The 12505-nt window shown below is 41.9% G+C and overlaps 1 protein-coding gene across 1 annotated transcript in view; it reads right to left on the reverse strand.

Moving 5' to 3' along the window:
• Nucleotides 1-2611: 2611 nt before the first annotated feature.
• The window catches only part of LOC145356182 (2'-5'-oligoadenylate synthase 2-like), a 59005-nt gene continuing 49111 nt past the window's right edge, over nt 2612-12505 (reverse strand). The window contains exons 12-14 of the mRNA XM_080208792.1: nt 11093-11343; nt 9715-9847; nt 2612-3718 (exon numbers count right to left, since the gene is read on the reverse strand). Of these exons, the coding sequence (XP_080064918.1) occupies nt 3461-3718; nt 9715-9847; nt 11093-11343 (642 nt within the window). The 3' untranslated portion in view covers nt 2612-3460. The remainder of the gene's footprint in view (nt 3719-9714; nt 9848-11092; nt 11344-12505) is intronic.

A 12505-nucleotide genomic window follows, 5' to 3' on the forward strand; every position in this document is an offset into this window, starting at 1 on the left:
ACAATTTGACAGAATTTACCCTACAATTTGAGAGGGAGAAGCTGGAGTCAGATGTAACAGTATTACAATTAAATAAAGGTAACTACAAAGAATGAGAGAGAGGAGCTGGCCAGAGTTGATTAGAAAGGGAGCTTAGTGGGGAAGACAGCGGAACAGCAATGGCAGGAGTTTTTGAAAGTTATTTGGGAGGCACAACTGAAATTCATCCCAAGAAGGAGGAAACATGCTAATGGGAGGACGAGGCATCCATGGCTGATGAGGGAAGTCAAGGACAGCATAAAAGCAGAAGAAAAAGCATATAGAGTGGCAGGGATTAGTGGGAAGCCAGAGAATTGGGAAGCCTTTAAAAGCAAGCAGAGGACAACTAAAAAAAAACGGGGAGAAGATGAAATGAGTGTAAGCTAGCTAGTAATATAAAAGAAGATAGGAAGAGTTTTTTTTTCAATATATAAAAAAAGGTAAGGGAGAGGCAAAAATAGCCAATGGACCACTGGAAAATGAGGCTGGAGAAGTAATAATAGGAAGCAAAGCAATGGCAGAGGGACTGAATAGTTATTTTGCATCATTCTTCATGGTGGAAGACACCAATGGGATGCCAGTGCTCTAGGAGAGTCAGGGGGCACAGATGAGTATAGTGGCCATCACTAAGGAGAAGGTCTGAAAGTGGATAAATCACCTGGACCAGATGGACTACACCCCAGAGTTCTAAAAGAGATAGCTGAGGAAATTGTGGAGGCACTGATGGTGATCTTTCAGACATCACAGGAGGTGGGGAGGATACCAGAGGACTGGAAAGTAGCTACTGTAATACCGCTGTTTAAGAAGGGAGGGAGGCAGCAGACAGGAATTATAGGCCGGTTAGCCTGACTTAGGTCATTGGCAAGATTTTAGAGTCCATTATTAAAGACAAGATCGCAGAGTACTTGGAAGTGCATGATAAAGTAGGACTGAGCCAGCACAGCTTTGTCAAGGGGAGGTCATGTCTGACAAATCTGTTAAAGTTCTTTGAGGAGGTAACAAGGAAGTTAGATAAAGGAGAAGCAGTGGACGTGATTTATTTAGATTTTCAGAAGGCCTTTGATAAGGTGCTGCATGGGTGTCTGTTAAGTAAGTGCCCATGGTGATAAGAGTAAGATCCTGGCATGGACAGAGGATTGGCTGACTGGCAGAAATGGGGATAAAGGGATCTTTTTCTGGATAGCAGCCGGTGACTAGTGCTGTGCCTCAGGGGTCAGTGTTGGGGCCACAATTTTTCACAATATACATTAAAGATTTGAAGGAAGGAACTAAAGGCACTGTTGCTAAGTTTGCAGAAGATACAAAGATATGTAGAGGGACAGGTAGTATTGAAGAAGCAGGGGGACTGCAGAACGACTTGGACAGGTCAGGAGAGTGGGCAAAATGGCAGATGGAATACATTGTGGAAAAGTGTGAGGTTATGCACTTTGGAAGGAAGAATGGTGGCATAGATTATTTTCTAAATGGCAAAATCAGAAACACAAAGGGACTTGGGAGTCATTGTTCAAGATTCTCTTAAAGTTAATGTCCAGGTTCAATCAGCAGTTAGGAAGGCAAATTCAATGTTAGCATTCATTTCAAGAGAGCTAGAATACAAGAGCAGGGATGTACTTGGGAGGCTGTATGAGGCTTTGGTCAGACCCCATTTGGAGTAATGTGAGCAGTTTTGGGCCCCATATCCAAGGAACGATGTGCTGGCCTTGGAAAGGATCCAGAGGAGGTTGACAAGAATGATCCCTGAAATGAAGAACTTGTCGTATAAGGAACAGTTGAGGACTCTGGGTCTGTACTCATTGGAATTTAGAAGGATGAGAGGGGATCTTATTGAAACTTACAGGATACTACGAGGCCTGGATAGAGTAGATGTGGAGAGGATGTTTCCCGTAGTAGGAAAAACTAGAACCAGAGGGCACAACCTCAGGCTAAAGGGACGATCCTTTAAAACAGAGATGAGGAGGAATTTCTTCAGCCAGAGAGTGGTGAATCTGTGTAACTCTTTGCTGCAGAGGGCTATGGACGCCAGGTCATTGCGTCTCTTTAAGACAGAGATCAAAATGTTCTTGATTAATAAGGGGATCACGGGTTATGGGGAAAAGGCAGAAGAATGAGATGAGAAAAGTATCAGCCATGACTGAATGGCAGAGCAGACCCAATGGGCTGAGTGGCCTAATTCTGCTCCAATGTCTTATTGTCTTATGGTGGGGCAGCAATGCTAACCACTATGCCACTGTGTCACCCCAAATTGTTAAGTGTGAATTCATTTTTCACATATAAAAGAAAACACAACAATGAGACTTACTTATAGGCCACTGCAGATCTTAACCTCTTTGTCTATACTTTGTCAGTGCCGAAAGAAAAAAAAAGAGTAGAGGGATTAGTCCAATACTGTACAAAAAATGAAAATCTGAAACAGGTATCTCTGACTAAGGGTCAATGTGCACCACAGAGTTTCACATTAGAAGGACAATATGTTTCAGTAACAGCCACATCAGATGATAACAAGTAATAGACAATTAGTGACAACTGCAAACAGTGTGGCTCAGCACCCTGTGTAAATACTAATAACAATAACACACAAATCCCCAAAATGCTGTACATTATCAGAATTGAGTTTATTAATGTAAATCTGAATGACCACATCAGGTGTACAAATACTTTAAAGCAGCACCAACAAATTAATAAACATTTCATTCTTTGATTAAGGTAGATGTCTGAGAATATGAATAAAGTACAGATAAGAGGCCATTTGGCCCATCATGCCTGTGATAATTCCTTAACATATCTGTCCAATTAGTGCCACTCATCTGCCACCTCCCCTGATTATTTTCCCATTAATTAATTTTGGTTACTTTAAATCTCTGTTTTGTGGTTACCAACCCAGCTGCCAGTGAAACACAGAAACATGCGCTTCAAACCCCTTCCTAATTTTGAATATCCCCATTAATCATCTCTGCTCAAAAGAGAATAATCCCAGTTTCTCCAATATCCCCACCAATTAAAGTTGTCCAAAAGAAACACCAATAATCAATCTGACAGTTTAAAATCAGAAGCTCAGTTCATCGAAAGATTTATTCGGGCAAAGCATAGATTAGGATTGTGCTTCCCGCTAACAGGTTTGGTTTGATTTGATTTATTATTGTCACATGTATTGGGATACAGTGAAGAGTATTGTCTCTCACACACTTTACAGACAAATTACACTGTTTATAGAGTTCATAGGGGAGAAGGAAAGGAGAGCAGAATATAGTCATAGCTAGGGTGTAGAGAAAGATCAATTTATTATACAATAGGTCCATTTAAAAGTCTAATGGCAGCAGGGAAGAGACTGTTTCTGAGTCGGTTGGTACAACTCAGGTTTGTTACTGTTCAGGTGCAATGGGTTGCTAGCTCTGGCGTTCTTGCGCACCACCACTCAGTACTTGTGAAGAATCCATTTTTGTGGTTACATTAAGATGCACCAACTGGATTCTTTCGGAAGGATAGTAATAACATCATGGAAAATTTTATAATCAGACAATTTCTGATTTTCATTCAGCTCCCGGCCATTCCATTCCAGATCATAATTGAACATTGGGAGTTCATACAATTCCCCCAATTTTTCTTTAATATGTATAATGGGTAAGAAAGGGTTTATAGAAACACATTTTCTGGACCGTGGAACATCCACACGTTCGACTGAAAGCAGAACATCTTTCACTGGCTGGAAAGGACAAACAGAAAATACTGTAAGAGAAATGACGGAATGCAGGCATATCAAGTTTTATCTCTACATATATTACATATATCACACACACATACATACAAGGTACATCTTAAAGCATTCTGTGGTAAATTCAATGCTTCCTGCTGGTGGGATCTTGCTTTGTAACCCTGCTCTATTGCAGTTACCAGGAGTGTCAGATCACCGAATCTATCCTTCGATCTACCCAAAGTTTTTTTTTAAATGCATTACCACAAACTTCCCGTTTGCCATGTCATACTTTGTGTAGTAAATTGTTGTACAATTGTTATACAATTGGCGTTGTACTTTTTAGGTCGGTTCCCATAATCTCAAAATTTTGTTCTACTTGGCCAAATTTAATTTTTAAGAACTCACAACTTATCTAGCAGAACTTCAATCTATCAAATCATTTCTAAAAGATCTAAAATCTTTTGGCCACAAATTAGCAGAAATACAAACTGAGAAAGCATCACCAATTAAAAGCAACTCAAACTAAAGCAAGCAAAGCTCTCAAAATACTTTTTAAGAATGTTGTCTTTCACTGGGTTTTTTCCTACATCCAGCAGTGTCCTACACAGGTATTGTAAATCAATTTTCCGAATAACAGGAGCAATGCCACAGGAGACTCACCATATATTAAACATCATCATTCTAGACCATTAATGTTTTCTGCTCTTGACAGAGACATTGAATCCCAAACTGCAGTGAACAATTTGGCTGCTTTTCCACAAGAAGAGTATGGACATGGGTTAAATTAGAAGTTAGTTTTTAGGAAAATATTGCCTAAAGGGGTTTACCCAGACAATCCCAATATGAGATCAGAATTTGCATCTCTTAGGAGTCTAGAACAATGCACAATTTGTCTCACTATTCAGAAGGATACTCACACTTCTGTAAATCTCTTTCAAGGCGGTGAGCAAGGCTCTGAAAAGTCAGAACATAGACTGCAAAAACCTGTTGAGTTATAGAAACCTCCTGTCCTGGTAAGAGGACAGACTACAGAGAGATTGTACAGAAAAGGCCCATCGAGTCTGCACCGACAACAATCCGACCCAGACCCTTTCCCCATAACTCCATGCATTTACCCTAGCTAGTCCCCCTGACACTAAGGGGCAATATGGCATGGCCAACCATCCTAATCCGCACGTCTTTGGACTGTGGGAGGAAACTGGAGCACCCGGAGGAAACCCACGCAGACACGGGGAGAATGTGCAAATGCCTCACAGCCAGTGACCCCAGCCTGGAATTAAATCCAGGTCTCTGGTGCTGTGAGGCAGCAGTGCTAACCACTGTGCCACCGTGCTGCCCCAATTGTGCCACCATGCTGGCCCGAAGTTTAGAAGAATTACAACGAGCATGCAGCAAAAAACAATGTTTCAAGGTAGTGTGAATTTTTGGACAATATCTTTGAAGGTCATTGGAAAGAATTGGGAGAACAATCTGATGACAGAAGAACATATTCGATATACCATTCAGAATGTCAGTTATTGCAAGCATCTATTTTGTCCAAATATATGTGTGTGTGTATGTGTGTGTGTGTGTGAATGTGTATAGAATATGGTTTTGTGTGTGCGTACAGAATATAGTTTTGTGTGTGTGTCTGTGTGTGTGAGTGTCTGTATGTGTGTCAGCGTGTGTCACTTTGTGTGTGTAGAGTACTGTGTGTATATATGTGTGCATCCCTGTGCAAGTAAGAGTGACAGGCTGGGAATAATGTGAGATTAAGCATGTATTAATATTATAATGTAGAATATGGAAAATGCTTGTGTATAACATAAGGTTGTTATTGAAGATACTCTATAGGCTAGGTATCAGATAAAGAGTTGTCATATTGGTGTGTCATGATGTATGAGTACATTAAACAAGTTAATGTTTGGAGCCGAGATCAAATTAATAGTATAGGCTTGTAAGTAAAGTTTCATTCTGGTTTTTTATGACGGTGGTGATCACCAAATGCTAGCTCAATACAGTTATAGTTACTTGATGACTTTCTGGAATTCAGGGATATTACATGTGTGTGGGAAAGCTTTGGAGTTCTCAGTTGATACTAATGAAAAGTTTGAAAAATAATTAGAATGTGCATACATCCATGTTACACAAATGATCACACTGGAACTCAGATGGTTAATAAATACGGACTGGTGACAGCTTAATGGTTCTGCTGAGCTGTTGCATTTGGCACTAAGGCCAGCACTGTAAATCTGTTCTCCCCTTTTTCCCTCTACCCAATAAAGTGTTGAAGCATGAAATGTTTAGTTACGATCTCCATAACCCAATAGATTAAATCAGGAAATCATCACCAACTTGCATTTATAGAATGCCTTTAGTGCAGCTCAATATCTCAAGATGCTTCACAGGAGCACTTAACAAACAAAATATGGCATCGAGTAACATAAGAAATTATTAGCAATAAAGACTGCAAGATTTGTCAAAGTGGTAGATTTTAAATGGCTTTTTATAAGGGAAAGTTAAAGGTATGGAGAGGTTTAAGGAGAGCTTTCCAGAACTTAGGGTCTAAGCAGCTGAAGTTGGGGTTCAGATGATCTAACAAAACTCCTTTGCTTTGTGGACTCCTCAATAGGATAGTTATCTTCTCCTATTCCTTGCCCATCAAGTGGCCATTGAATACGATCGCATTTTGATATAAATTGAGCAACCCATTATATTTTTAGAAAATTCCTGTAGTTTGGAGCTATACCACCGCCACTTTCTGTGTAAAAAAAACTTCCCCACACATCTCTAGTGAAGCTTACCCGCCCCCCCCCCCACCCGCCGGCTTACCTTGAAACCTTGAACTTGTGCCCTGTTGTGATTGTCATTTCTGCTCTGGCAAAAAGCTTCCAACTGGGCGGCACGGTGGCACAGTGGTTGGCATTGCTGCCTCACAGCACCAGGGACCTGGATTCAATTCCAACTTCGGGTCACTGTCTATGTGGAGTTTGCACATTCTCCACGCGTCTGCAAGGGTTTCCTCCCACATCCAAAGACGTGCGGGTTGGGTTATTTGCCCATGCTAAATTGATCCTAATGTCAGGGGATTAGGGGGATAAATATGTGGGGTTGCGGGAGTAGGGCCTGGGTGGGATTGTGATTGGTGCAGATTTGATGGGCCGAATGGCCTCTTTCTGCACTGTAGGGATTCTATGATTCTGTGATACTAACTTTTGGGGAGGCATGATGGCACAGTGATTAGCACTGCTGCCTCACAGCTCCAGGGACCTCTATTCAATTCCAGCCTTGGGTCACTGTCTGTGTGGAGTTTGCATATTCTCCCTGTGTTTGTGTGGGTTTCCTCCGGGTGCTCGGTTTCCTCCCACAGTCCGAAGATGTGTGGGTTAGGTTGACTGGCGATGCTAAATTGATCCTAGTGTCGGGGGATTAGTAGGTAAATAAGTGGGGTTTGGGGAATAGGTGGGTGGGATTATGGTTGATGGGCCAAATGGCCTCCTTCTGCACCATAGGGATTCTATGTTCACTTTAAATATGCCCCTCATAATTTTATAAACTTCTATCAGGTCACCTTTCAGCCTCCATTTTTCCAGGGAGAACAATCCCAATTTATTCAAACTCTCCTCATAGCTCATAGCAGGTGCAGCAGGTGGTCAGGAAGGCGAATGGGATGCTGGCCTTCATAGCGAGGGGGATTGAATATAAAAGTAGGAGGTCTTGCTGCAGCTGTATAGGGCATTGGTGAGGCCGCAGCTGGAGTACTGTGTGCAGTTTTGGGCGCCGCACCTGCGCAAGGATATTTTGGCCCTGGAGGGAGTGCAGAGGAGGTTTACTAGGCTGATACCGGAGTTGAGGGGATTGAGCTATGAGGAGAGGCTGAATAAACTAGGCTTGTACTCGTTAGAGTTTAGAAGAATGAGGGGAGATCTCATTGAGACGTATAAGATGATGAATGGGATGGATAGGATAGAGGTGGAGAGACTCTTCCCGCTCAAAAAAGACAGTAGGACTAGGGGGCACAGCCTCAAGATAAAGGGGAGGCGGTTTAGAACGGAGTTGAGGAGGAACTTCTTCACTCAAAGGGTGGTGAATCTCTGGAATTCTCTGCCCGTTGAAGTGGTGGAGGCTGCCTCGCTAAATATTTTTAAGAAGCGGGTTGATGGGTTTTTGATAAGAGAAGGGATTAAGGGTTATGGGGAGAGGGCGGGAAAGTGGAACTGAGCCACGACAGATCAGCCATGATCTTATTGAATGGCGGGGCAGGCTCGAAGGGCTAGATGGCCTACTCCTGCTCCTATTTCTTATGTTCTTATGTTCTTATGTTCTTATACCCTCCATACCAGGCAACATCCTGGTAAATCTTATCTGCTGTCTCTCCAAAGCCTCCACATCCTTCTGGTAGTGTAGTGACCAGAATTGGACACAATATTCTAAATGTGGCTTAATCAACGTTTTATATAACCATAACATAATTTGCCAGCTTTTATATTCAATGCCCTGGCTGATGAAGGTAAGCATGCCATATGCTTTCTTCACCACCTTTTCCACCTGTGCTGCCACTTCTAAAGGTCTGTGGGCCTGTACTCTTAGATCTCTCTGTGTGTCTATGCTCCTGATTGCTCTGCCATTTATTTTTTAGCTTCTACCTGAATTCGGTCTACAAAATGCATCACCTCGCATTTGTCTGGATTAAATTTCATTTGTCATTTTCCCACCCAATTTTACAGCCTATCTGTATCCTGCTGTATTCTCTGACAATCTTCATCACCATCTGCAACTTCGCCTATCTTAGTATTATCTGCAAACTTGCTAATCAGATCAGCTACATTTTCTCATAAGTCATTTATATATATTACAAATACCAGATGTCCCAGCACTGTGTGCAGTTTTGGTCGCCGTACTTACGCAAGGATATTTTGGCCTTGGAGGGAGTGCAGAGGAGGTTTACTAGGCTGATACCGGAGTTGAGGGGGTTGAGCTATGAGGAGAGGCTGAATAAACTAGGCTTGTACTCGTTAGAGTTTAGAAGAATGAGGGGAGATCTTATTGAGACGTATAAGATGATGAATGGGATGGATAGGATAGAGGTGGAGAGACTCTTCCCGCTCAGAAAGGACAGTAGGACTAGGGGACACAGCCTCAAGATAAAGGGGGGTTGGTTTAGGACAGAGTTGAGGAAGAACTTCTTCACTCAAAGGGTGGTGAATCTCTGGAATTCTCTGCCCGTTGAAGTGGTGGAGGCTACCTCGCTAAATATTTTTAAGACGCGGGTTGATGGGTTTTTGATAAGCGAGAGGATTAAGGGTTATGGGGAGAGGGCGGGAATGTGGAACTGAGCCACGACAGATCAGCCATGATCTTATTGAACGGCGGGGCAGGCTCGAAGGGCTAGATGGCCTACTCCTGCTCCTATTTCTTATGTTCTTATGTTCACTGTGGAACACCACTAGTTACAAACTTCCATTCAGAAAATCACCCTTCCACTGCTACCCTCTGTCTTCAATGGCCAAGCCAGTCCTGAATCCATCTAGCTAGTCCACCCTTGACCCTGTATGAGTTTACCTTTTGTACCAACCTACCACAAGGGACCTTGTCAAATGCTTTACTAAAGTCCATGTAGACAATATCCACCCTCATCAATCATTTCTGTCACTTCCTCAAAAAACTCAATTAAATTAGTGAGACATGATCTCCCTCGTACAAAAACATGCTGTCTGTCGCTAATAAGACCATTCGGTTCCAAATTTGTATAGATCCTACCTCTAAGAATCTTCTCCAACAATTTCACTATCATTGACATCAAGCTCACTGGCCTATTATTATCTGGGTTATTCTTGCTACTTTTCTTAAATAATGGACAACATTGGCTATCCTCCAATCCTCTGGGACCTCAGTTGTGGCCAACGAGGAAACAAAGATTTTTGTTAGAGGCCCAGCAATTTCATTGCTTGTCTCCCTCAGTAACCTGGTCCTGGGGGTTTGTCTACCTTAATGCTTTTTAATACACCTAACATGTGATAGTTTACCTCAACATCCCAGGGTGTGACATTCCACAAGCAGGTCTGCTGTAAGCAATTTTCAGCTTCTTTTGCAAGAAGGTCCCATCTAGCATTACCAGCAACGTTTCCTGTTGGGTCGGCAGGATCAAGAATCATTGGCCTAAATATCCAAACAACACAATAATCACCAGTCAAAAGATAGATATATTTTCAGACGTTCATCCATCAGACTACACAGAACTTTGAATTCTTATCTATCAGACACATTTTTAACACTACAGTAAACAATTATTATTCATATGAGGCATTCACAGAAGGGGCAGACATTGGCACAATGGTTGGTGCTGCTGTCTCACAGCTTCAGAGACCTGGGTTAATTCCAGCCTTGGGTGACTGTGGAGTTTGCACGTTCTCCCCGTGTCTGCAGGGAGTTTCCTTCGGATGTTCCGGTTTCCTCCTACAGTTCAAAGACGTGCAGGTTAGGCAGATTGACCATGGTAAATTGCCCCATGAGCGTGTGAGAGAGTGAGTGTGTGCCCTGTGATGGACTGTCGTCTTCTCCTGGGTGTGTCCTGCCTCGTGCCAGTGTCTGTCAGGATAGGCTCCAAATCCCTGAGACCCTAATTTGGAGTAGATAGTTAAGTGCAAGTGAAGATTCACAGTAGAAGAGAGATTATAAACCAACTCTGATAAATTGTCTGCAAGTGAATAATAATTTGAGTCAACAATGGCTTTGTCATCAATTGCTTGCAAATTCTTGCCTCTAAAGTCAGATTCCATTCACTTAGGGAACTTTTATTTTAATAATAAAATTAGATTACGATCAATTGTATCAAAGTCATAACTGTCTATTTTTATAACTAATTCCTGTCAGATCCCTGTGGCACATCTTCTGTAAGTTTTAGGAAGTGTGGTTTCTTAAAGGAGGAACATGTATTTGTATTCCCAGATCCTTTTGTATCTCTATGACTCTATGTAGATTCTTATTTTCTAAGTTAATATGCAACCTCCTCATTTCCTTTACTAAAAAAAATTTTGAATAAGGAAACTTCCAAAATAGCACCAGTAAGTGAATTTACCAAATGAATTATCATGGAAGCTTACAGATCCCTTTATTAGCTAATTTGTATGATTTATGTCTGTATCCCCATTAGAAAACCAGAAGGGACAATAGGAGAGATTTATTTCATACAGAAAGTTATAATGATCTGGAATACATCACATAATAATTTACAAAATGCTTTGGATAAATAGCAGAAGGGGAAGAATTTACAGGGCTGGGGATAACAGCAAGGGAATGAGACCAGCATTTTCAAAGGGCCAGAATAGACATGATGGGCTGAGTGGTCTTCTTTGGCACTATGAATTTTTATCTGGAGAAATATTAATAAAAAGTCCAACTTGCCTTGCTTCTCCGAGTTTATTTCTTAGGAAATCGCACACCTGGGGATTGTCAAAGTTATAGTTGTTGGTCCAAAACATCCATAGTTCTCTGTATCTAACAATCAAGTTCATGATTGTGCAGAATCCTTTAGCAGTGTCAAAATTCTCTCCCCCATCCACACTCTCCCATGCGTAGATGATCAAAAGCTCCAGGGCGTACTTTGGTGGGAGGAACTCTCCAGATCGAAGGTTTTTTTTGTAAGGTCGCACATACTGTTGAGTTAAAAAATAAGTCAATGCATACATAAGAACATAAGAACTAGAAGCAGGAGTAGGCCATCTGGCCCCTCGAGCCAGCTCCGCCATTCAATAAGATCATGGCTGATCTTTTCCTGGACTCAGCTCCACTTACCCGCCCGCTCACTATAACCTTTAATTCCTTTACTGTTCAAAATTTATCTAACCTTGCCTTAAAAACATTCAATGAGGTAGCCTCAACTGCTTCACTGGGCAGGGAATTCCACAGATTCACAACCCTTTGTTTGAAGAAATTCCTCCTCAACTCAGTCCTAAATCTTATTTCGAGGCTATGTCCCCTCGTTCGAGTTTCACCTGCAGTGGAAATAACTTCTCTGCTTCTATCTTATCTATTCCCTCATAATCTTATTATTTTATAAGATCTCCCTCATTCTTCTGAATTCCAATGAGTATAGCCCCAGTCTACTCAGTCTCTCCTCATAAGCCAACCCTCTCAACTCTAGAATCAACTTAGTGAATCTCCTGTGCACCCACTCCAGTGCCAGTATATCCTTTCTCAAGTAAGGAGACCAAAACTGTACACAGTACCCAAGGTGTAGCCTCACCAGCACCTTGTACAGCTGCAACATAACCTCACTATTTTTAAACTCCATCCCTCTAGCAATGAAGGACAAAATTTCATTTGCCTTCTTAATTACCTGCTGCACCTGCAAAGCAACTCCTTGAGATTCTTGCACAAGGACACCCAGGTCCTTCTGCATGCTGTATTTTTTTACCATTTAAATAAAAGTTCATTTTGCTGTTATTCCTACCAAAATGGATGACCTCACATTTACCAACATTATACTCCATCTGTCAGACCCTCGCCCACTCACTTATGCTATCTATATCCCTGTGCAGACTTTCAGCGTCCTCTGCACACTTTGCTCTGCCACTCATCTTAGTCATGATGTGGAGATGCTGGCGTTGGACTGTGGTAAACACAGTAAGAAGTCTGACAACACCAGGTTTAAGTCCAACCGATTTATTTGATAGTAAACTCACTAGCTTTCGAGTTTAACCTCAAAATTATATGGAATTATATTTTTTGACCAGCGAGTGGTTAGGGTCTGGAATGCACTGTCTGACAGTGTGGTGGAGGCAGGTTCACACAGCGAGTGGTTAGGGTCTGGAATGC

This window comes from Carcharhinus amblyrhynchos, chromosome 20, assembly GCF_965287045.1.
Source record: "Carcharhinus amblyrhynchos chromosome 20, sCarAmb.v2.hapA, whole genome shotgun sequence".
NCBI classification, from domain to species: Eukaryota; Metazoa; Chordata; class Chondrichthyes; order Carcharhiniformes; family Carcharhinidae; genus Carcharhinus; species Carcharhinus amblyrhynchos.